The 25,906-nt window shown below is 44.0% G+C and overlaps 1 protein-coding gene, 1 long non-coding RNA gene and 1 other non-coding gene across 7 annotated transcripts; 2 read left to right on the plus strand and 1 right to left on the minus strand.

The window, feature by feature from the left end:
* Positions 1–496: 496 nt before the first annotated feature.
* Positions 497–9,523, minus strand: PRMT5 (protein arginine methyltransferase 5). Of its 4 annotated transcripts, none has more exons than XM_032404727.1 (17): positions 9,343–9,523; positions 8,531–8,649; positions 8,133–8,218; positions 7,830–7,964; positions 7,332–7,444; positions 7,137–7,186; positions 5,899–6,062; positions 5,258–5,419; positions 5,006–5,083; positions 4,855–4,913; positions 4,645–4,767; positions 4,383–4,558; positions 3,355–3,464; positions 3,014–3,107; positions 2,715–2,831; positions 2,440–2,504; positions 497–1,068 (listed from the first exon to the last, which is right to left on the minus strand). In XM_032404727.1, the coding sequence occupies exons 1-17, from the start codon at positions 9,450–9,452 to the stop codon at positions 916–918; spliced, it is 1,914 nt and encodes a 637-aa protein (XP_032260618.1). In that variant the 5' UTR covers positions 9,453–9,523; the 3' UTR covers positions 497–915. The 4 variants fall into 4 exon arrangements, with proteins under 4 accessions (XP_032260618.1, XP_032260619.1, XP_032260620.1 ...); XM_032404728.1 differs by lacking the exon at positions 9,343–9,523 and adding an exon at positions 9,257–9,324; XM_032404729.1 differs by lacking the exon at positions 9,343–9,523 and adding an exon at positions 9,070–9,243.
* Positions 9,524–9,719: 196 nt separating this feature from the next.
* LOC116632590 lies at positions 9,720–12,338 on the plus strand. Of its 2 annotated transcripts, XR_004299474.1 has the most exons (4): positions 9,720–9,859; positions 11,829–11,889; positions 11,992–12,092; positions 12,262–12,338. It is a non-coding gene; the product is annotated as an uncharacterized LOC116632590 (long non-coding RNA). The 2 variants fall into 2 exon arrangements; XR_004299473.1 differs by having other exon boundaries at positions 11,829–12,092.
* On the plus strand, positions 9,808–9,880 carry TRNAR-ACG. Its single transcript has one exon. It is a non-coding gene; the product is annotated as a tRNA-Arg (tRNA).
* Positions 12,339–25,906: the final 13,568 nt, after the last annotated feature.

Here is a 25,906-nt window from a genome sequence, read left to right on the forward strand (position 1 = left end):
CAGAAACATAGCTGGTTAGAACATCCAGAGAGCCAGAGTCTGAGGATCTGTGTTCCAGTCTTGATTTGAATACTGACATTATAACTTTGTGTCAGTTTCAAATTCCTCCTCTGTAAAATGAGAATTGGGACTCCTGACTTCAAAATCTAACCACGTGACTTTATTCAAACAAAACAGGTGGCTTCTTGCTGGAGATGCCTGCATGGCTTCCAGTTTCCCTCCCAAGAGGTAGCTGTCAGGAAAGTGGAAGGGAAGCTGGCTTCACTCACTACTCCCATCTTTCTCCACCGGGGCAATCTTTCCTCCCCAGAGAAAAGACTAATCACAGGTCTTAATGGACAAGACCTTTTTGCAGCTGGTCGGGAAAACCTAGACCCAGAAGTCCAAGAGTGACCATTAAGCTTCCTAAATAGGAAACAAAGTGAGGACCCTTTGGGTCTTGGATAAAGGCATAGATTCAATACGCCTAGGTTTAAGTAAGGTATGAGAAAGCAGAGGCGCGGGGCAGCAGGGCTGGAGCAGGAAAAGGCTGTAACTTCACTTTATTTGTATTTCCTCCCACACAAAACCATCATAACAGGAACAGAGATGGGCAGGGAAAGGGCTGAAAATGTGTTCAATCCACATGTTCTCGGGGCTATTCCAGGGAGCGCTTGAGGCCGAGTGCCTGTTGGAGGAGCTTCAGATCCAGCACTAATTCCTCCCACCCTGGCCTGAAGTCTTCACAGATTGGTGGCTTGAGCCCTGCAATTAATTCTCATCCTTTGCCCACCTTGATGTAAGGCAGGAAAGCAGACTGAAATGCTCCACTCCGATGGGCAAGGGGAATCACAGCCCACAGCTGTACTGCACTTTCTGTGCCACAGGAGCAGAACTTGAAGCTGCTTCCAAGGCTCTGAACACTTGCGGGCAGGGCTAGAGGCCGATGGTGTATGAGCGGCCTGTGGGGTTGTGAATAGCAGAACAGACTGGTGCTGTCACAGCCCACTCATACCACACCTTCTTGGAATTGCTGCATCGCCAGAAACGCACACAGATGGTCTGGCCTTCACGTACCGTAATGGGCTGCTGCAAGAAGAAAGACAGGGAGGTTCAGGGTAGAGCTGATGAACTGTATGTGGCAATGTACTACTGAGCTAAGCGTGGAGAGAAGAGGATAAAACGTGACGTTCCAACCCTCATGAAGTTTATTTGAAGTTTTTTTTTATTCTTTTTTTGTTTTTATTTTTTAAAGATTTTATTTATTTATTTGACAGAGAGAGACACAGCAAGAGAGGGAACAGAAGCAGCGGGAGTGGGAGAGGGAGAAGCAGGCTTCCCGCGGAGCAGGGAGCCCGATGCGGGGCTCGATCCCAGGACCCTGGGATCATGACCGGAGCCGAAGGCAGACGCTTAACGACTGAGCCACCCAGGTGCCCCTATCTGAAGTCTTTTAGAATGAATAATCAGAACTGAACCATCAGACATTGAACAGATAACTGAAAGTGTGAGGAGTGCCGTGAACATGCAGAGAACATGCACTACAAGAGCACCTATGAGAGGGAGTGCACACCTAGTCCCGGTGGTCAGGGAAAGTTATCGGACAAGAGGAATGTTTAAGGGGACCTGGAAGATAAGTTAACTGGGTGAAGAGATGAACAAAGAACTTTCCAGACAAAGGAGAAAGGTGTGAAAGCCTGAAGCAGGAAAGAAGACAAGGTATTAGAATCATGATGAGCACTGAGTAATGTACAGATTTGTTGAATCATTATGTTCTACACCTGAAACTAATACAACACTGTTAATTATATTTCAATTTAAAAAAAAAAAAAAGAAGGTCCATAGGGCTGATGGCAATGTAATCAAGGGGACAGTAGCTGAAAAGACAAACTAAAACTAGATCACACCAAGTCTTACAATGTTAAATCTTTATCCTGAGGGCAGTAGGAGGTCATTGAAGGGTTGTTTTTTTTTGTTTTGTTTTGCTTTTTAAGATGTATTTATTTGAGAGAAAGAGAGCGCGTGTGCAAAAGTGGGAGGGGCAGGGAGAGAGAGAGAGAGAGAATCCCAGGCAGACTCCATGCTTAGCACGGAGCCCACAGGATCCTGAAATCACAACCTGAGCCGAGAGCGAGAGTCAGACACTTAATTGACTGCACCACCCAGGCAGCCCAAAGTCGTTGAAGGATTTTAAGCAGGACAGAAATATGATCAGATTTGGGTTTTAAAAAGATGACTCTAGCTAAGGTAGAGACTGGACAGAAGAGTAGACAGGAGCTGTGGGGAAGCCAAGTAGAAGGGCACTGAAGACATCTCAATACCTACAACGGGGCTCCAAGAGCATATGGGAGCACTAGAACATGGGTCACAGTCAAGCACCATCCTGACAGGAGGGAAGGGGCAGAACACCAATGGCAAAAGTCACTCCTTAACCCACTGAGTGTTAAAGGTGATTCCTACCTTAATGGGGAAGAGGATGGGAAACCATGAGAACATCCCAGGAGAGTGAGTCTCTGGACGGATACCTGTGTGAAAAAAAATAATGAAAAATTGAGGTCTCTGTGACTCTACTTTTTGCCTGGGCTGAGGGGAGTGTCTTCTGTGAACAGAGAAATAAGTAATCAAAGACCCACATTCACTGATTCCTGGGCTCCCTGTGACTCTAAGTGAAACATGTACATAAGCTGCCCAGATAACATACCCTAACCCTGCCATCCACTGCCCCAGACACTCACTCAGGGTGATGTCCTGATAAAGCACAGTCTCAAAGTAGCCTGCAAAGCCATGTAGCACTGTGTTCACCTCCACGGGAAACTCCAAGGTACAGTAGCGGTTGTTGTCAATCAGAGGATCTGTTAGGGAAGAGATGTGTGGATGATAAGGGACCAGAAGCTCGAGACAACTTGGGAAAGCAAGAGCAAGAACTAAGAAGGGAAGCCTAGAGACAGCTACCCTACCCTACCCAGGATAGCAAAAGAACCCAGAAGGTAAGCTCTCACCCATCCAATCAGAGGACAGCCACACAGGAACCCACCTCTATTGGGATGGCTGAAGGTGAAACAGGGCTGGGGCGCAGACAGTTGGTGGAAGTTGTGTAGCCGCACCACGTAAGGCATCTCAAACTGGGCCTGTCCCGAGAGACCAAGCAAGAGCTGGAGCAGATAGGCAAGACATATCCACTCTCCCAGGGAAGGAAGCCTGAGCCTCCAGGACACAGAAAAGGATAAAAACATTTTCAATTCAACCATTTTCCCACATTCCCATCTCCTTCACCTCTTCATCTTCTCCAGCGGAAGAAAACAGTTGATGCTAATATAGAAAACAAAAAAGAGGACTAAAGAGAATAGAGCTCTCCAGAAGAGGGTGGCTTTTTACCTCAGGGTCTCGGTCCTTTTCCCGACAGGCTCGGACCTCATTGTACAGCTTGGAGGAGGAGATGGGAGCCAGAAAGGAGGTGTACTCCCCAGGGATGCTCACACCGTCATCTGCAGAGCAGGAGGGTCATAAAAGTTCCCAAGAGATGAAATGGTGTGTCTGACTAACTGAAGGTTCAAACTTCCCACATCAAAACAGACCAGGCAGGGGCACCCGGCTGGCTCAGTTGGTGGAGCGTGCAACTCTTGATCTCAGGGTTGTGAGTTCAAGCCCCGTGTTGGGCATGGGGCCTACTTAAAATAAAAATTATAACAAAACAAAACAAAAAATCCAAAAAACAGACCCAGGCTGCTCAATATTGTCACATTCCCAGGCCAACCTACTCCCAACTCCTGTCATAGGAGATTCTACTTCTAGGTTAATTTACAAGATTAAAACTGGAAAGAACCAGGAGCGCCTGGGTGGCTCAGATGGTTAAACGTCTGCCTTCGGCTCAGGTCATGATCCCAGGGTCCTGGGATCAAGCCCCACATCGGGCTCCTGGCTCAGCGGGGAGCCTGCTTCTCCCTCTCCGCCTCTCTCCCTGCTCATGCTCTCTCTCTCTCTCTCTGTATCTATGTGTCTCAAATGAATAAATAAAATCTTTAAAAAAAAAACAAACTGGAAAAAACCTAAGATATTCTAATCTAGTAGTCTTCTGTGGGGTCATAAAAGCCCTTTGAGATCTGGATGAAAGCTAAGCCTAAGGTACATATCATGTCAGTGCAGGGAATCCACAGACCTCAGACTGAGAAACTCTGCTCTAGTCCACTCCTGTCATTTTACAGATGGGAATGCTGAGGTTCAGAAAGATTACTTCATTTGCTAAGGGCACTGACCCCAATCCAACCCACCTTCCCCTAAACCTTGCAACCTTCTCCGCTGCTACTGCCCTATCCCCCACCCCCACCCCAGCCCCCGGAACCTGCCACAGCCTTCCTAGCTGATAATCCATTCCCCTTACTCAGTACATGCCAGCCTGGAGGCACCTTTTAGGAAGTGTTGGGCTCCATCCAGGCACTCAGGTGACAGTTCGTTGTCAGCGAAGGAGCCTAGAAGCTCACTGACGATGATGTCTGCTTTCTCTGGAGCCACCCATTCCCGCATGTCCGATGAGACTACCGTCACCTGGCTTCCCCATTCTTCAAACTGCCAGTTCTCTAACCTAAGATAAAGATAATGCAAGTGAGGACACTGATAAGAAAAACTGGCACTGGAGACAAACTTTCCAGCAAGGATGTTGCTGCTCACGTCACCACGGCATTTGGGTTCTTCTCCACAGCGTACAGCTTTATCCGCCGGTCAGCCTGCTTGGCTGCCCGCAGGGAAGCGTTCACCAGGGGACCCCGGCCTGCTCCCAGCACCATTAGCACCCTGAGAAAGAAAGGGGAAGTGTCAGCTGACTCAGCAGATAAAGAAGTAACTATGCAAATCTCTGGGATTATGGGGAAGAGCACTCACTGCACATTGGTATCCTTCTCTTCATCTGGCACTCGATCTAACAGACATTTATAGATGGCCTGGAGAAGGAGGGAGAGAAGAACTCGTGGCTACAATCCCATCTTCACCCAGGTCATCCCGGTCCTATACTTGACCCGGACCCACCCTATACCTGCTGATACTGAGAGTATTTGATGGGGTCCTTTTCAAACACTTCATATGTCTGAGATTCCAGATTGTCCATCAGCGGCTAATGAACGAGAGGAAAAAGGCAAAGTTAGGCAGCCAGTTTCTGGCAGGGTCAATGTACCAGAATACCAAAAACTTTCCCACTGCCTCCTGAGCTTTGGTAGGATTTTAGGGCAGCTACTGCCAGAGACATTTCCCCCACAAGCTCCCTCCTCTCAGCATACTCCAGACCCACCTGGAGTGGGGACTGCAGATAGTCTTCATAGCCCTTGGCAAAGAGTTCGTAGGCATTGGGTGGAGGGCGGTTCTGACTCAAGTATTCCAGGTACTGGAGATAAGAGCAGAACTCCTTCTCTGAGTGGTGATTGGTGCCTGTGATGATGAACTGTACTTCCAACTGTGAGAGAGGTCAGACCATCAGACGCAGTCCTCGAACCAAGATTCTGGGATACTGTTATGGTTTATGGCCAAAGAACCCTAGCGTAAAATAAGACCTGGACCAGCAGTCTTCTAGTTCAACAAATCCCTCCAGGTATCAAGAGAACAGCATGAGGCTTCAATAAACTCATAAAGCCCTCCTATGTCCCTCCTATGTCATATAAGCATCATCCTGGCTCAAACAGCCCCATGGATCCGTGCTGTAACATCTTAAATGAAACCTTTTGTAAAGTTCTCATGAGATCTGGTTCCTTTTAAAATGTTTCTGGGACTCTTACTGCCATTTGCATCTTTGTTCTCAAGACCTCCAACTATGCTGAAATTGCTCTCCAGAAACCAGAGAGGAAAAGAAAGCCCCACAGGAAAAAAAGCATCACACACATGTGAGTAAGGCAAGAGGATTAGCTGGAGTACCTTTGAAACCCTTCTACCACCCACCTTGAGGAGCCGGAAGATCAGCCTCTGGTGCATCTTAGAAAGAACAGGAAATCCCTTCTTATTGGTCAGGAAAATGCTGGTGGGGAGAATGGCTGCTTTGATGGGCTCCCCAAGCCAACGATCAATGACATGATTAGATGGGAGGTCAGCCCCAATTTCAAGAGCTACGAAAAGATGAAGACCAGTTACCTACTGCTAGGCAAGATGGCTTTCCTTTGTGCTTTTTTGTGCAAGATCTGTTTACTCCCTAAGAGCAAGGCCCACTGAGGCATAGAGAAAGTAGCAAAACTGCCCAGCAGCCAAGTATACATGAAACTCCTGATTCTTTTTCTTTTTTTTTTTTAATTGTATCCAGCTTCACTAAAGATACTTTTCATAAACACTCATGGTATTTCAGGCAGGACGTGGGCAGACAATCCTCAAGAGTATACAACTACTTTCAAACTCCCTTCCTCAGTGGACTACCAAAATCAGAGAGCTTACTATAAAACCCAATGAAGTCTTTATGTGATGCTCTGAACAGGGAGTTCAGAATGAGGGTTGACGGTTCACATTTAGCATGTTAACAACTTTTCACAAGCCGACACTGACTTTCAGGAAATCAAATGAAAATAGCAGAATTTTCAATCTGAAGATCCACAAGCTAAAAAAGGAATTCTTTTGAGGGATGCCATCTCCATGGTGACACTGCAAAGTCCATATTGCCTGACAAACTAGGAACCATGTTTTGGGGTCAGGTTCCAACAGGTCCCTGGGTTTAAGGGAGTCAAGTCTATGTTGAAGGCAGAGAGGGAGAAGAAAATGTAAAAAATAAATTTTAGTTTTTCCACACCACAAGGCATCTGTGCCAAGGTGGCTAATGTGTGTCAACACCAAGGAATCCCTCCTCCTGGGAACCAAGAGGAAGTTTCTCAAAACTAGAAGGGAAAAGTATCCCCCCTCTGCCCCCCCCCCAGTATTAATCTAGCTTCAGAGATACTCTATTAGTGACATGTCCCCTTCCCCTAAAACAATAATGAAGTGTTCTGTGTGCTAACAACATAGCTTTAAAAAAAAGCAAAACAAAATTCTACATTTTTATAAAAATTGATAAAAAGTAGCATTTTAAACTGTAAAGTCGCCAGAAGTACACAGTTATCAAAAATGCACACACTTCACTTGGCATCTCTGTAACTCCTGATTCTTATTCACAGGAGGTCTGAGAAAAGACACCTATCCCAGGACCCTTGTGGACTTACCCACCGCAATCCTCTTGCTATAGTCACACAAGGTCCGGAAGTTGTGCCACCTGTCCAGGGTCAAATACAGCAAAATACAGTCAATATATACGGCCCACCAATCACCACAGCTGGAGGAGACCACCCTACAGGATCCACCCTGTACTTCCCCTCCCCCTACCCTTTGCCCTGGTACAGCAGCAAAAGGAGACATACCACATCCATGTCTTCTCCTCTCCACTATACTCCTCTGTGTGTGTACTTGGTGCATTCTCAATGATATCATCTCTAAGGTCCTCTGGAGCCACCAAGGGTACCCGCATCCAGAACTGCACATGAACAAGTACCCTATTTAGAAGTCTATTTTGAACTCACTGGGTCCAAAAGCTTCCTTCAATTATCTTGATCCAGATCTCAAGTTAATCCTTTTATGTTTTTTCCCAACTTGTGATTATACGTACACGTACTCATATCTTGTATATATCCTTCTGTAAATATCTCCCCTGTTCATTATTGCAACTGTAAGTTTCTAGAAATAATTGTACATTCTGTATGTTTTCTACCCCTCTGCTTACTACTTTTAGATGGTGGTAGGCAGTACTGACATTTCAGTTCTGCCAAATGCACCCTTTACTGAATGGCTAGGAACAAGAAGGTACCTAGCACAGCCTGACTACCATAATAAGCAGCAGGAAATGAGGCCCTCGGCCATACCATGGATGAGTGGTGGCCAGTGTGGATGTGGTTGGTCAAAACCCTGGCCAAGTTTGTGTTATCTTCCTGATTTAGGGGCAGCAGGAAAGCTGGAAGACCCAAATATGCCCCAAAATTCAGCTCCTGTAACATGGCCTGGAATGGAGATCAAGAGGAAAAGGTTAAGAGCTAGCAACCCAAATAGCTTTAGTTGTATTATATTAGATTTACTAAGTTATGGGAGGAAAAAACTGCTCTCTGCACCCAGCCGGGTTACGGACCTGATCTCTAGAAAGATCCAGTGGAGAGGTCAAACAGTCTTACCGCCTCGGAGTTCCTGCGGATCTTCTCCACTTTTGAGTCTGGACGAATCCATGGAGATAGCTTTCCCACAATTAGCGTATTCCAGTCTGCACTCCCCCCATCCAAGAAAGACAAAGACTAAATGAGGTTCAGCACTTTACTTGTTCAATTTCTAGTTCTTAACAGGGAATAGAGAGTAGAGATGAGAGACAAAGACTTTTTCTATCACAGATGTGGGATAGCCTGATGCAAAACAGGCTAAGGCTTTTTTAGCAGGTAAGCAAGAAGAAAACAAGAAGAGTTATCTATGTCCCAGGACTAACCAATATATCCAAGTCAGGAAAGGAGAATGAGGGCACTGTTAGAGCAGAAGTTGTTACTGCCTCTAATAATTAAGGGGCATATGGGATGGTCCCTACCCCTTCCTGACAGCAGTAGGTCTGATCGTGTCTGGGGGCCAGGCCGATTCTTAGCAGGTTCCTGAGTGAACTCCCTCTTGAAACGCGGGTGGAAGACAGGCATGCAGAGGAAATCAAACCTACAACCGCGACAGACCCAGAATCGTCATGTAAAGAGAGCAGCAGTGCCTAAAGATCCAAGCAACTGGATTAGGCTATCTCAATTCTGCACAACCCTTTCAGCTGCCATCAGTCACCCGACTGGACTGCTGAGTTCAGCCCACCTTGGGGCCTATCACTTCCGCTGTACTGTGCCTGTTTCTTCCCAAAACACAGGCATGGAAAAGGAGAAAAGATAAAAACCCACGCCAAGTGGATTTTCTACTCTGCTGTCACCGGCTTTCCAAGACTGTTACATCCAGATTTGCCCCAGTACCGCCCATGCCTTCCCCCTCAAGGTTTATCTCTTCTCTCCCTAACCCTCTAACGCTCCCCCCCCCCCTCAGACTATAATCCCGCTCTCCGGGGCCCTAGAGGTCTCTAGTCCTTTTTGAGTTTACCTGACAACTCCCGTGACTTTGGGGCTCAGCGACCATACGCCCCAGCAAGTTTTTGTTTGTTTGGGTTCTCTTTTGTTTTGTTTTGTTTTTTGTTTTTTTTCACGCTCCAGGGCCTAAGGCTTCTCCATCCTCCCCCAAGGAGTAATGGTTCCTCCCGCCCTAATCTTACCCACTCCGACCCCCTCACCCCTGCCTCTCGGGGATGACTAGTCTGTCCCTCTTCGTCCCCGAGTTCGGAGCCCGCATTCCGCTTGCGGAGGTCTGGGCCCTCACCCCTGCTTGGCCACAGCCCCCAAAGTGTCAGCTATTTCGGGGACGCAGTTCAGGTCCCTCCCGCTGGACACGCGGCTCCCACCGGCACCTCCGACCGCCATCGCCGCCATCTTTTCCCTCGCGCTGTCCACGCCGGGATTCCTTGATATTAGCAGCCAATCACAAAACCAGAAAAAAGCCCCGGAAGGCGGGATGAGTCGCCCTAACAACCAGAGCGTCTTCCACGGCTTCACAGCAGGAGACTGAGGGGGTGGGGAGTGGCTCTTCCCGCCAATCCGCGGGCTGCATAGTGACGTACGACGTGGCTCCGGAAGATCCACCAATCTCAGGGGCTGGTTCTCGACGAACTTCAATCTCCCATAATGCTTCGTGCACTCATAGACCTCCGTTAAGGGACTACACGTCCCATGAAACCCCGCAATATAAGCTTGAAGTATCATCACTGAGACGAAGACAGTCGTCTCAGGGCCAGTGGCGCAATGGATAACGCGTCTGACTACGGATCAGAAGATTCCAGGTTCGACTCCTGGCTGGCTCGGTGGGACTAAGGTTTCTTTATTGCATCCCATGGTTATATGGTCGTAAGCAGCATCTTTTAAGTCTCCCTCCCTTTCCTTACACTTTCGGAAGTTTCCTTGTTATCTTTTCACGCCTTCACTTTTCAGGTCTTAATTTCATTGAGTTCTGCGGCCTTCTTATGGCAGCTTTTTCCGTTAACTAATTCAGAGTGTCTGGTGCTCTTAAAATGGGCTTTGTATGGGCCTTAGTATATTTACAAATAGATTGTGTCAACTCAGCCACTAATTCCTCATGATGCTGTATCTCAAACACAAAAGGTAAATAAACACATACACACACATTAATTCATAGTGAGGCATTACAGCAGAGAGGAGTGATGAACTGCCTGGCGGAGGCCTGGGAAAATATCTTCATTCTTGTTAGAGGGACGGAACGGAAGGAGAGGAATGAAGCAAGGAAAGACACAGGGAAGAGAAAGGGAATACTTGAAGGCAGAGAGCCCAAAGGTGTTGAGGGCCTGGCAGCGGGGATGGAAAGGAGAACACAGCACAAAAGGCCCAAAGAAGGAAGCGTTGACAGAACTTAGGGACTGCCTGGCAGGGAGCCGTAAGAAAGAGGAGGGTGGGTTCTGGCCTCTCTGTGAGTGAAACAAGAAGGAAGTGGGTTTAGGGAAAAGAGAGAGTTCGGGTTTGGAAATGCTGAATTAGTTGGACGCCTAGGGGGCGCTGTGTAATAGAGAGTTGGATGAACAGTGAGGTGAACCAGACAAGATTTGGAAATGGCCAGAAGAGAGGTAGTGACAGAAGCCACGAGACTGAATGAGATTATCCTGGCCCGTCGGGGACAAAGTCCTTGGAAACATGGTAAGTGTGTGGATAGGATAAGCTGTAAAGAACCCTGGGTGCAATGTAAGTGCTCCAGAAGGAGGAAAGTCCAAAAGCCAAACAACTTAAGGAAATGCCTAAAGCCTAAAGTTGGAAGTGCTTTTGTCCCATCTTAGTCTTCATTTGATTCTTGCAGATATTACTACTACAGCTACTACCAACAACAGCTACTACTAGGCTTTTTTTTTTTTTTTTTTTTTAAGATTTTATTTTATTCATTTGTCAGAGAGAGAGAGTACAAGCAGGGGGAGTGTCAGTCGGGGAGAAGCAGGCTCCCCACTGAGCAAAGAGCCGGATGCGGACTCCATCCCAGGACCTCAGGATCATGACCGGAGCCAAAGGCAGACACTCAACCGACTGAGACACCTAAGCATCCCTAGGCTTTATTTCTTAAAACAGTTTTAGATTTACAGAAAATTTGCACAGATAGTACAGCGAGTTCCCATATAGCTCCCCACAGGTTTCTCTGTCATTAACATCTTAACATGTATGGTTAATGTAATGTTATTACACTTCATGAACCAATGCTGATACATTATTATTAACTGAAGTCCACAGTTTATTCAGATTTCCTTAGTGTTTACCTAATACCCTCTTTCTGTTCCAAGATCCTATCCACGATACCATATTACATATAGTTGTCATGTCTCCTAGGCTCCTCTGGACTGTGTCAGGTTTCTCAGTTGTTCCTCGTTTTTCGTGGCCTTGATAGTTTTGAGAACTACTGGTCAGGCATACTATAGGATGCCCCGCTACTGGAATTTGTCTGATTGTTTTCTCATGATTAGACTGGGATTATGGGTTTGGGGAGGAAGATCACAAAGTGTCATTTTCATACTATCATATCAATAGTACATACTATCAACATAATTTATGACTGTTGATGTTGACCTTTATCACCTGGCAAAAGCAGTGTTTATCAGGTTCCTCCATTGTAAAATTATACTCTCCCCACACCCTTCCATCCTGTGCTCATTGGAAGGAAGTCACCATGTGCATCCCACACTTAAGGAGTAGGGAGTTATGCTTACCCTCCTTTAGGGTGGAGTGTCAACAATATTTATTTGGAATTCTTCCCTGCAGGTCTTATGAGTAGATGGTTGTCCACAGGAAGTGGGTGAGTGCTCCGTCGACATTTTAAGAGGTAAAAAAGAATTTTGAGGAGGCCGGCTTGTTCTCTGCCCCAGCTGTGCCCAACCAAACTCTCCATTCGGAGAAGACTTACTAGATGTTGTTTCTTCTTCAGAAGCTAATTATCTGGGCTGTGGACCATCTGTGCTCCTGGCGTCTTCCTCCTGATGTCAAGCTGGTGGCTGCTCTGTTGGTTGTTAACTAAGCCATCCATGGGTAAGAGGGAGAGAGGAATATCTGTGAAAAGTAATGTCAGTTTTGCCATCGGTTAAAGTAATTTTCAAAAGAACTTGTGCAAAAAGAGCCTGGAATTTCTGGCTGACCTTAAAATAACTTCACATGGCTGAATTTCATTTGTCTGTGATGCCTTTGTTTTGTCGTTCAGAATGGCCTCAGCTCTACGGCAAGCATGCTGCTGAACAGTTCCCAGTAATTCTGTACCACCATGCTCCCCGCCTTTCCGACAGCACTTTCCTGTGACTTCTAAAAACAGCAGGTACTGTGGGGCTGCCTATATGAGCTGGAGAGAAGCAGAAGCGAAAGAGTGAAAAAGAAATAGAGCACCTTGTAAAGGACTTGGCCCTAAGGATAAAGTCAGAATTGGGGAAGTCTGTCTTCTGATTGGCCTCCCTCTGCTCTGCCCTCCATGGTGAACTCGTGCTCAGAAGCATGTAAGTTGCTGATGGAAGGCCTACTGGATGCAAGCCTTGGCTGAGATGAAAAGGTAGGGAGATGGTAGGACAGAGGGTCAAATACCCTGGGTGACAAATAATGGGATTTTCTTCAACAGGAACCAGTGACCAACAGGCAGAACCTTGGAAACTTTTCTGGAAAGGAAAGAGTATCCTCTCGCAGATAATTCTCCCCTTGCCCCTCAAGCCCCCTCCCCTCACATTCCTCACCTCCAGGCCCAGTTCTTTTACCTGATCCTGTTTTTGTGACCTTGTTTAAACACCTCCAGCCCATTGTAAACACTCCCTTCATCTCTGGTCCTCCGCTTCTCCCTCAGCACTTGCCTCCCTCCCCAGCGCCCCTTCACTCACCTCTGTGCCTGCCCAGCCAGCTAGACTCTTCCACACCAAAATAAAGGCCCGTTTGACCCTCCTACTGCTCCAAATTGCTTCTGTGCAATCAAGGCTGTCCTGCAGCTACCAAAGTGGCAGAGTTACTGAGGCAAAATAATCTGTGCCGATTTGCATTCTCTTCCTTGTCAGCTCTATTATACAGTGTTTATCTGTCAAAATGAATAGAAAGTAGAAATTGTTCTGGAACACAGAAAAAGATGGAAAACTACCCGATTTGTTTACGAAGCCAGAATATACCGAATATCAAAACCTGTCAGCAGAAGCCCCCCCAAAAAAACCCTCTAGACCAATCTCACTTATGAATATAAATGTAAAAATCCTAAAATATTTAAGATTAACATATAAAAGACAGCAGTATATTAATATAATAATTACATAAAAACCAACTAGGGTTTAATCTTGGGACTTAAGACAAGATTAGGTATTAGGAAATTTATTTATACAAAAGGTCAAAAATAAACCAAACAAGAAAAACATCTGATCATTTTAATAGTCACCAAAGAGAACGTGGCAAGTCAATTCCATTTGCTATAAACACTCCTAATAGTCTTAATATTCTTCATATATAAACACATGTATATATATGAAGTCAACAATTTATGTAAAAACAAGAATGTCTAGTCTCATCACTGTGTTATTTAGTATTAGTCTGAAAAATCAAATACAATAGGCTGGAAATTTTAAAAGGGGGTTATAACTTTTGGAAAGAGAGAAACAAATTTATCAGTTTGTAGATGATATGATTGTACACATAGAGAATCCATGAGAATCAATGTTAAAATGATGAGAATTAATAATAGAATTCAGAAAAGTACTTGATACATGACAAATACAATATAAATCTGTAGCCTTTTAAATGCTGAGAATAACCAGTCAGAAGACATAATTAATAAAAATATCCCAATAACATGATAGTTAAGATCATGGACTGTGGAGCCAGATGGTTAAAGCTCTGTTCATCCACTTACTAACTACATGTACATAATCTCTCTGGCCTCAGTTTCCTCGTCCATAAAATGAGAATGTAAATAATAGTTCTTATCTCATAAAGCTGTTAGGAGGATTAGTTAAGTTTAAATTAGTTAAAAATAGGGGCACCTGGGTGGCTCAGTCATTAAGCGTCTGCCTTCGGCTCAGGTCATGATCCCAGAGTCCTGGGATCGAGTCCCGCATCGGGCTCCCTGCTCTGCGGAAGCCTGCTTCTCCCTCTCCCACTCCCCCTGCTTGTGTTCCTGCTCTCGCTATGTCTCTCTCTGTCAAAAAAATAAATAAAATCTTTAAAAAAAAAAAAATTAGTTAAAAATAGTAAAACATTGAGAACCTACCCTGCACACAATAAGCCTTTGATACTGTGATTAGTTTTTTCTCATTCACAATGGTAACAATAATGCTGCTATAAAATGCTTAGCTGGCACCTTCCTGCAAAATGTGAGGAACCTATATAAAGAAAATTACAGAGTTTTGCTGAGAGATACAATGAAAAAAATGGAGAGACAAGCCGTGTTCTTTAAAAAAAAAAAAAAGGAATGTTATAAAGATGTCAATTCTTACCAAATTAATTTCTCGCTTTTACAACATTCAATCACAACTCTAATGGAATCTTTTGTTACTTGATAAAATGATTCTACTGTTCATCTGCAATAAAAATCAGACAAGAAAAGTAAAGAAAATTCAAAAAAAGAGGAGAAAGGAGAAGGAACTGACTCTGTATTTTAAGCCCTTTACCTTAAACCTTTTATGAAATAAGCAGTATATAAATAAAGGGCTACAACGTTCAGTTGGTATAAGAATAGAATAAAAGAGCTAAACCAGTAGCCCAGAAACAGACCAGTTATATGTGTATACATGTTTGTGATTAAATATATGATTTAATTTGTAATAATAAAATCATCTAACACCTACTGAGCCCTTATTTTGTGACAGGTTCTATGAAAAGCACTCTACATTCCCAAGAACCCTGTGAGGTAGGAGGTATTATTCTCTTGGTCTTAGAAAGATAAAGCGATTTGCCCCACTAAAAAGGAGTTTAGATGGGGTGCAAACTTAGGTCAACTGACTCCAGAGCCTTTGATCTTAACCTTAAGGCATATCATCTATAATTTTCCTTCTAGAAAGGTATCCTAGACAATCTTCACAAACTAGGACAAAGATTAATTAAGAGAAATGCTCAGTGTAGCATTTTTTTTTATGATTATAAAGAATGTAAAACAACAAGTTGGATATCCTATAGGGGTATGGTTAAATAAATCATCCATGCAATGAAATCTTAAGCAGCCATTAAAATCAATGTAGCCAGAGAAAATTTAATAACATGGAGGAGCGCTCAATGATATGCTCTTCTGTGACAAAGATTACAAACTGTACATAATGACTTTGATATGTGGGGAAAAATGGTATTTTCCAAATTTTCTGTAATAAACATGTTTATATTATAGGGAAGACATTTAAAAAATGAATATAAAACCTGTGCCCTCCCCCTGGGCTTTCTGCTTGTTTGCATCCTTCTTTCTGTTGAAGACCCCGTCCCTCTCTCCAGGCCCCTCACGCTGTCCTGTCTTCCGCAGTCACTCTTACCTCGGAGCACCAATGTAATAGCCCTCCTACACAGACTAATATTTGTTTAGTCCTATCTCATGCCAGGCACTTTAAATATATTATCTCACTTAATCCTCAGGACATAATCTTCTGGGGGAGGAATTATTGATATACCCATTCTGTAGATGAGAAAACTGAGGTTAAGTATCTTGAACAAAGTTATTCTTCGGTTAAATGGAGGAGCCAGAATGAGAATCCAGTTCTTCTGATTCCCAACTCACTGCTTTTCCTTTTACCTTTCCCAAAATGTGGTCCAAAGACCTTGGGGCTCCCTGAGACCCTTTTCAGGAGGTGCTTGAGGATCTCCTACATGTCTGTGTGGGGCCAGGTTTTCTTTATTCAACCAAAGCCACGTATCACCACAGAAAGAAGATATGGGAGTTTACTTGTGTTCTATTAAACGAGATATTAAGGAGAGTTACAAAAATATAAAACAGTGTTACTCTTGTCATTAAATTTTGTTTTGGAAAATACACTTTTTTAATTAAAATGTTTTATTGGGGCACCTGGGTGGCTCAGTCAGTTAAGCGTCTGCCTTTAGCTCAGGTCATGATCCCAGGGTCCTGGGATAGAGTGTGTATCAGGCTCCCTGATGGGGGCCGGGGGGAGTCTGCTTCTCCTTCTCCCTCTACATCTCCCTGCTGCTCATGCGCGCTCTCTCGCTCTCTCTTGCTCTCAAATAAACAAAATCTTTTTTTTTAAGATTTTATTTATTTATTTGATGCTTAACAACTGAGCCACCCAGGCGCCCCTCAAATAAATAAAATCTTTAAAAAATGTATTATTTATGTTAACATAAAATGGGCTTATTTTTTAATGAATTAATAAATTCTTTAAAATTTTCTCAGTTTTAATTTTTTGATTGGGAAAATATTCAGTTTATTCAGTTTATTGTGAATGTCTGGAATATCAGATACATCATTTCAATATGTAAATATCCAATCACATTTCAAAGTCCAATTTAGATTACCTGGATTTTTTCTTTGCTTTTCTCTAACAATGACAACTTCTCTATTTTATTAGTTTCTTTAGTCTTTAAAATAGTTTTTTAGGGGCGCCTGGGTGGCTCAGTTGGTTAAGCCAACTGCCTTGGCTCAGGTCATGGTCCCAGAGTCCCGGGATCAAGCCCCACATCGGGCTCCCTGATCCTTGGGAGCCTGCTTCTCCCTCTGCCTCTCTCTCTCTCTCTCTGTGTCTCTCATGAATAAATAAATCTTTAAAAAAAATAAATAAAAATAAATAAATAAATAAATAAATAAAATAAAAGTTTTTTAGACAAACCATGAGAGGCTATGGACTCTGAGAAACAAACTGAGGGTTCTAGAGGGGAGGTGGTGGGGGATGGGTTAGCCTGGTGATGGGTATTAAGGAGGGCACATATTGAATGGAGCACTGGGTGTTATACGCAAACAATGAATCATGGAACACTACATCAAAAACTAATGACGTAATGTATGGTGATTAACATAATAAAATAAAATAAATAGTTTTTTAAGTGATGTTCAAGTAAACTTCAAGTGATTATCTTTGACTTTTTCTGAATAAAAAGTTTCTGTTCTTAAGACATAGGCTTGAAATTCATATACTTGATATTACCACATGGCATTTTATCTGTAGGAGGAAGAAGGAATTCAAGTTTCAATGAATACTAGAAAACTGTTCAACCCTTACTCATTATTTACTGCCTCTTCCCCTCTGACATGTTACAGAAAGTTCTTTTGGTTCTATGTCTGCCACCAGGGACTAAGTACTGCTTTCGCAAACGAGATCTAATCAAGATCATATTCAAGAAGATTTATTTATTTGAGAGAAAGAGAGAGAGAGGAGCAGGAGTGGGGCAGAAGGAGGGGCAGAAGCAGACTCCCCGCCAATGTGGGGCTCCATTCCAGGTCCCTGCAATCACGACCTGAGCCAAAGGCAGATGCCCAACTGACTGAGCCACCCAGGTGCCCCAAGATCATACTTAAAGATCAAAGCAATTGTGACTTAATGGAACTTGGATACTACATGACTCCACCTTGGCAAAGGGTTACATTCAAGAAACTCCATGCTCAATAAAACCAAATTGCTTTTGCGTGCCTGGGTGGCTCAGTCGTTAGGCATCTGCCTTCGGCTCAGGTCACGATCCCAGGGTCCTGGGATGGAATCCCACATCGGGCTCCCTGCTCCGTGGGCAGCCTGCTTCTCCCTCTGCCTCTCTCTCATTCTGTCTCTCATGAATAAGTAAATAAAACCTTAAAAAAAAAAAAACCAAATAATTTTTTTCTGATTGTCTTCAGAAAAACACAGTTGATATTCTCTTCATTTTGATTTTTAATATGAAAAATATCTATAGATAAAACTTACAAAAACAAAAGTTCTTGGTGTCCTTTAAAATTGTTGAGAGTAGAGGAGTCCTGACACCAGAAAAATTGAGAACACTTGGTTTACAAGCAGCTGCCCTCCAAGAGCTTCTGATGCTTCTGTAGATAGGATTAAACACACCTCCCTGAGCTCCCAAGGGCAGTGACCCTCTCCAGGGTAAAATGTTCCACTGCACACTTCGTCACTACTTTAAAAAGAGATCAGGTGGTGTTGGCTGGGTTCCCTATCCATCGGCCTCCATCCCCATCAGAGCCCTGATGTAGTCCTGGAAGAACCACCAGGCGAAATGGGTGGTGTCTGCTTTCTGTTCTCCATCGCCATGCAGGAGAGTGCGGTCTTCACAAAGGCAGAGGCGTGAGGGTGGGGAAGGAGTTGAGAAGAAATAATAAGTGCCAGGGTGACCTCCTATTTTTTCTTAGGCCAGAAGAGGCCTGGGGCAGGAGTTAGCAAACTCTGGCAGTTGGCATGCTGCCTGTTTTTTGCAAATAAAGTTTTATTGGAATACAACCATACCCATTCAAAATAGATAAATAAACAAACATACCTCCCAATATTGTGATGAAAATTCAAGCTCCTCACATGGCAAGCCCCTTAAAGAAGTTGTGACAAAGCTGTGGGGATTTAAATGGTAGACCTTTTCTACCTGGAATGACACTGGGGAAGCAGAACTTGAGGTGGGCCTCAGAGATTATAGGATTTTATGAGCCAAGAGTTCCGCCAGGTAGATAGAACTGTAACAAGCACAGGGAAGCATGAAAGGGTGAGTCAGCCCATGGGGGTGGTGGAGGGTGAGTAGTGAGTGTAAATGGAGGGAAAGGTTGGAAAGTGGAGCTTCACCCTGAGGACTTGAATCCACAGCTAAGCTATGTGGACTGTCTTTGGAGAAAGGACAAAACAAAGTGAAAATTACAAAATACTTATGAAAAGCAAATTAGAATCACCATAAAAATTGGCCCAACAGAGGCGTATGAGAGGAGGGACAGTTAGGACAATTGGCAAGGCCCAAAATGTGGACCTGTGTAGGATGGGGCAGCACCAGGGGAAAGGTGCCCAACGACCTCATGGGGTGGCAGGAGGACACTGGCAAGGTCTTCAGGGTCTGGCCCAGCTTTGTAGATCCAGAGCCTCTATTTGCTAGTAGTCCTCTGTGTCTCCAACTCCCTGCAAACTCACTAGAAACCAGTATTTATACTGTATTGCCAATGTACTTGGGAGGATAACGCTTTCTAGTGGCAGGGATATTCATCTGATGTGTGGGGCATCCTCTTCCCAGAGTCAGGGGTAAGCAAATCAGTAAACATGATGTTGCTTGGAAGATATATACTTGGACCTAAGGTATCAGAGGGTCTCAGGACAGCAGGTTCTGGAACCAGACTGTATGGGTTCATGCCAGGCCTCTTCAAGTTACAAGTTTTGTGAAATTGTACCAGTTACCCCATCTCTCCACGCTTTACTGAGTTTCCCGATTTATAAAGTGGGGATGGTAATAGTACTCACCTCGGAAGTTTGCTGTGATAATTGAATAACTTACTACATACAAAGTGCTTAGAAATCATATCTGGCACCTAATAAGGTTTCAAAGCTCTTGTTTTATGAAGAGAGCTTGCAATCAGGCCTTGTTCCTGCCCGCAATGTAGCCCCTCTCTCCAGTAACCTAACTTATATCCCCAGTTCAGTGTCTCTTTCAAACAGGTTTAGGGCTGGAAGAAAACCAGAATACTTGTGTGATGGTGAGTTAATGTGTGTCAACTTGGCTAGCCTATAGTACCCAGTTATTTATTTATTTTTTTAAATAAAGATTTTATTTATTTATTTGACAGAGAGACAATGAGAGAGGGAACACAAGCAGGGGGAGTGGGAGAGGGAGAGAGAAGCAGGCCTCCTGCTGAGCAGGACCTTGGGATCATGACCTGAGCTGAAGGCAGACACCCGACAACTGAGCCACCCAGGTGGGGCCCTGATTTTATTTATTTATTTGAGGGGGGGAGGGGAGGAAGGAGAGGGACAAGTAGACTCCCCACTGGGCAGGGAGGCTGACATGGGGCTCCATGTCAGGACCCCAAGATCATGACCTGAGCCAAAGTCAGACACATAACCAACTGAACCACCCAGGTGCCCCAGTACCCAGTTATTTAAACAAACACTAATCTAGGTGCTGCAGTGAAGATGTTCTGTAGATGTGGTTAGCATCTACAATCAGCTGACTTTAAGTAGAGTACTCTTGATAATGCAAAGGGATCTCACCCAATCAGTTTAAGGCCTTTTTTCTTTTTAATTTTTTTTTTTTAAGTAAACTCTACCCCTAACATGGGGTCTCCAACAAGACCCTGAGGTCAAGAGTTGCATGCTCGGGGCACCTGGGTGGCTCAGTCGTCAAGCGTCTGCCTTCAGCTCAGGTCATGATCCCAGGGTCCTAGGATCGAGCCCCACATCCGGCTCCCTGCTCCACGGAAAGCCTGCTTCTCCCTCTCCCATTCCCCCTGCTTATGTTCCCTCTCTCGCTGTGTCTCTCTCTGTCAAATAAATAAATAAAATCTTAAAAAAAAAAAAAAAAAGAGTTGCATGCTCTACCGACTGATCCAGGCAGGTGCCCCAGTTTAAGGCCTTTAGAGCAAAAACTGAGGTTTCCCACTGAAGAAGAAATTCTGTCTCAAAACAGCAAGCATCATTTCTCCCTGAGTTGCCTGCCTACAGCCCACTGTTCAATTTTCAGAATTGCCAGCCCCACAATCACATGAGCCAATTCCTTAAAATAAATCTCATTTTATATAATAAATAGAAAAATATAATTATTAATATAAAATAAAATATATAATATAATATAATGTAATATAATATAATATAAATCATAGGTTCTGTTTCTCTGGAGAACCCTGACCTTGCTCTTTGGATAACCCTTTCCTAAATTCAGACTGATTGTTTACTTTTGATTATAGGTTCTTTCTTCAGCCAGGCTTGGTACATTTAGGTCTCTCTAAATTTCATTTGTATTTTTCTAGACCAGGAAAACCACTTAGGCTAGACCTCAGCCACTCGAACACAAACCACTTTTCACAGTAAATTATTTCTACAGATTGCTAATCTTGTCCATTATCAGTTGACTCCTATATCTTCACTGTCTCAAGATATAAGGAGACCTACCAGTTCCTTTAACAAAACCTAGCCCAGGTCCTTCAAGATGGGTAATGTAGAGAGACTGTTCAGGGGGTGAGGGGCCCCACAGAGAGGCCGGACCTCAGGGAGTCCCCTCTCTTTGTGGGAGCATCCGGCTGGCCTCTAGAGGGCGCTGGATTTCCTTTGTGCTGGCTGAGGAAGAATGCAGGGTCGCTGCCCCAGAGACCTGGAGAGTCACCCTTCATTGAGAACCTTGAGGGGACAGGTTTTGTTTGTCCAAGAGCCCCAGAGTTTCCTTACGGAGAACAATCCTATCCCAAGCTCTGGGAGTCATTTATTTTGTTTCTCATTATAGAGGAAGAATCAGCAAGACGGGGTTCTTGGTCAGGTGGGGTAAAAGACAAGTGAAGAGAGAGATGCTTGTGAAAGAAAGGAGAGGCAGTAAATGTAAATCTTTTCTGAAGTGTGAGGGGGAGTGAGGGCAACTGAAGTCCAAGACGCTAACCTTCGGCTCGCCCTGTCACCCAGCCCCTCCCCTGGCCCTGCAATCCCCTTCCCACCCGTTCCACAGTAGCCAACAGCTGACACGAAATCCTGCGAACCTGCCATCCCCCGTCACTGTGAGGAAGGAAAGGACCAAGACAAACCGCTGTGGTGCCCCCTTCGGGCAGCACTGGACACCTCTTGTTCCTTCTCCCACCTCCATGGCACAGTTTTGAGATACTTTTCCTACCAAACTATATTCATAAGCTCAGTAACTAACTTTTCCATGAAATTACTAGATTTTTTTTTTTTTTTTTGCAAGAGAGAGCGAGCGAGCAGGGAGCGGGGGAGGGGCGGGGGGGCGGGGGGGGCAGAGCTAGAAGCAGGTTCCCTGCTGGGCAGGGAGCCCAATGTGGGAGTCGAACCCTGGGATCATGACCTGAGCTGAAGGCAGACGCTTAACTGACTGAGCTACCCAGGTGCCCTCATGAAATTACTAGAATTAATATACTGACTTTCTGTAATACAAAAAAAGCAGACACTTGAGCAAGGTACAGATGCAATGATATTCAATTAAGCATTTTGTAATAGGGCAAACTAGAAACAATCTAAATACCTCTCGTGAAGGGAATGGTTAAATTATGATGTAGCCATACTCCAACAATATGAGCTAATATTGCTGTACATGTTTGCAAATGTTTAGAAAAAGCTCTGGCATAATATTCACCAAATCACTCTAGTTACTCTAGCGTCGTGGATTGGGGTAATGGGCTGTGTGTGTGTGTGTGTGTGTCTCAGGGGGTGTGGTAAATCTTTTACTTTTTACTATTATATATTTGTGTGGGGTTTTTTTGTTGTTGTTTTTAAGCCAATAAATATTTTTTTTTTATATAGTTGGGCACTACTGTTACAAGCAAATGTTCGGTTTCATTTGGGTTTTGGGAAACACAAGGAACAGCTAGCGGTCCAGCTCCATGTCATTTAGGGAGCCAGGGCCAGGAACCATTGCCTTGGAAGCCATTTTGCTTTCTCAGGTAGTTGGAAATCTAAACATTTCTCAGACCCCAGCTCTCCAGGGACTTGATTGAAGCCATGGGATATTCTTCTCAAATTTCGGTTATTTAAGATGAAGGCTTTCCTGGGCGCCTGGGTGGCTCAGTCGTTAAGCGTCTGCCTTCGGCTCAGGTCATGATCCCAGGGTCCTGGGATCGAGCCCCACATCGGGCTCCCTGCTCGGCAGGAAGCCTGCTTCTCGCTCTCCCCCTCCCCCTGCTTGTGTTCCCTCTCTAGCTCTCTCTCTCTCTGTCAAATAAATAAATAAAATCTTTAAAAAAAAAAAAAAAAAAAAAAGATGAAGGCTTTCCTTGGTGCATGATTTACTCATTTCTAACCCTGTGCCTTCACCCACTACCCCTTCCCTTCTTTGTCTTTGTCACTTTTTCCAAAATGCCATCCCAAACTTACCTCTAAAGCCTGAACCAAAGCTCTCTTCCCTACTAAGACTCTACCTTATAATTCCTGATTCACTTCTCGTTTGTTTTTTTTTTAAGATTTTATTTATTTATTTGACAGAGAGAAACACAGCAAGAGAGGGAACACAAGCAGGGGGAGTGGGAGAGGAAGAAGCAGGCTTCCCGCTGAGCAGGGAGCCCAATGCGGGGCCTGATCCCAGGGCCCTGGGACCATGACCTGAGCCAAAGGCAGACACTTAACGACTGAGCCACCCAGGCGCCTTACTTCTCTTGGTTTTCAACCATATTCATTTGCACTTCCTATTACTTTATATTCTTAGACTGTTTTTATGTGTCTACTATTAAGTTGTAGACCTTGAAGACAGGGTCCATTTCTTTTTTATTATTATCCTTATTATTTCAAATATCAAAACCTAGTATGGTTTAAGATGAGTACCTAATTAAATGAGGAAATGCTGAATGCCATAATAAATATCAGGAAAAACTATTTTGAGATTTTTGATGTTCATCTCTAGATGCTACTAACTACGAAGGGAAAATGTATTCTATATAGGAGAGAGATTGGCAGTTACCACCTTAACCAAGCAATCCAACTCAGCATAATTAATTGTGAGACAGGTTAGAATTAACCTGATATGGTTCCAGGGTGCTATAATGTCAAGTACATAATACCATCTATTAAGTACTTTGCAACAATGTTTAACCTGAATCTAATAAAGCCTGTAGACCTACTTCCAGTTTAGAGGAAATGTAGGCTTATAGCACTGTCCAATAGAACTTTGTTTTTTCAATTGCTTGTTTATTTATTTTTTAAGATTTTATTTATTTACGTGACAGAGAGAGAGACACAGCGAGAGAGGGGACACAAGCAGAGGGAGTGGGAGAGGGAGAAGCAGGCTTGCCGCCAAGCAGAGAGCCCGATGCGGGGCTCGATCCCAGGACCCTGGGACCATGACCTGAGCCGAAGGCAGACACTTAACCACTGAGCCACCCAGGTGCCCCAATAGCTTATTTTTAACTTTTATTTATTAAGTAATCTTTACCCCCAACATGGAGCTTGAACTCATGACCCCAAGATCAAGAGTCACATGCTCTATCAACTGAGCCGTGGGGGGGCGGGGGGGGTTAGAACTTTTTTTTTTAAGATTTTATTTATTTATTTGAGAGAGAGAGAGAGAGAGAGACAGCAAGAGAGGGAGCACAAGCAGGGGGAGTGGGAGAGGGAGAAGCAGACTCCTCACTGAGCAGGGAGCCCGAAGCAGGGCTCGATCCCAGAACCCCGGGATCATGACCTGAGCCGAAGGCAGATGCTTAACGACTGAGCCACCCAGGCGCCCCAGAACTTTCTATAATGATGTAAGTGTTCTATATTTGCACCACCCAATACAGTAACCACCAACCTACTGAATTTTCATTTTCATTTAAATTAAATTTGAATTTAAATAGCTACATGTGGCTAGTGGCTACTATATTGGACAGAAGAGCAAGTTAACCACCATGGGAAAAAATTGGACTACAGGACATTCTACAAAGTAACAAAGTAACCAGACTGGATTTTTTTAAAAACTAATTTCAATTTAAAAAAAAAAAAGGTAGGTGGGGCACCTGGGTGGCTCAGTCGGTTGAGCGTCCAACTCTTGATTTTAGCTTAGGTCATGATCTCAGGGTCATGGGCTCAAACCCTGCATCAGGCTCCCCGCTGGGTGTGGAACCTGCTTGGGATTCTCTCTCCCTCTCCCTCTGCTCCTCCCCGCTCCAAAAAAAAAAAAAAAAAAGGAGAAATGTTCTATTTTAAAAGAGATTAAAGGGGCGCCTGGGTGGCTCAGTTGTTATGCGTCTGCCTTCGGCTCAGGTCATGATCCCAGGGTCCTGGGATGGAGCCCCACATCGGGCTCCCTGCTCAGTGGGAAGCCTGCTTCTCCCTCTCCCACTCCCCCTGCTTGTGCTCCCTCTCTCATCTCTCTGTCAAATAAATTGTTAAAAAATCTTAAAAAAAAGAGAGAGATTAAAGAAACCTAACATCCAGGGGCACCAGCCTGGCTCAGTTGGTAGAGCATGTGATTCTCAATGTTGGGGTCATGAGTTCAAGTCTCACATTTGGCATGGCGCCTATTAAAAAAAAAAAAAAAAAAAAGCAGGGGTGCCTGGGTGGCTCAGTTGGGGTTAAGTGTCTGCCTTTAGCTCAGGTCGTGATCTCAGGGTCCTGGGATCAAGCCCCTCATTGGGCTCCCTGCTTAGCGGGGAGCCTGCTCTCCCTCTCCCCCTGCTTGTGCTCTCTCTTCTGTCAAATAAATATAAATAAATCTTAAAAAAAAACACAGAAAAAACAAACCTAACATCCAAATGTAATACCCAGACCTTCAATGGACCCTAGACCAAGAAAACAAATTAGGGAAATTTTAATATGACCTAGACAATAGATATCATGAAATTATTAATTTTTAGGCATAATAATTTTGTAAGTTATACAGAGGAATGCCGTTATTAAGAGTTGCCTGCTTAAGTACTTAGGGAATGATATATCACATCTGTAACTTACTATACAATGGCTCTGGAAGAAAAAAGTCTGTATAACTACAGATTTATCAGTCTATATAGAGAGAGTGGTAGGAGGGAAAGGAGAGAGAGAGAAAAGCTAAATGTTAATAATTGTTGAATCTCGGTTGTTAAGACTATACTGGTGTTTATTGTACTATTCTTTTAATTTTTCTGTAGGTTTGAAACTTTAGTCCAAAAATGTTGGGGAAAAGATAAAGTAGAGAACGAAGCAATATTGACTATTTCTGACTTTTTCCATTAATCTGTTTGTGATTTGTGAATTTCGTGTGGGCCAACATTTCCTTGTAGATAAATGGCAGTAAGCACCATTTATAGAAAAAATCTAAATTATGTTAAAGACCTTAGTTTTTCCTATAAA

Source organism: Phoca vitulina, unplaced genomic scaffold (assembly GCF_004348235.1).
Source record: "Phoca vitulina isolate PV1807 unplaced genomic scaffold, GSC_HSeal_1.0 scaffold7, whole genome shotgun sequence".
NCBI classification, from domain to species: domain Eukaryota; kingdom Metazoa; phylum Chordata; class Mammalia; order Carnivora; family Phocidae; genus Phoca; species Phoca vitulina.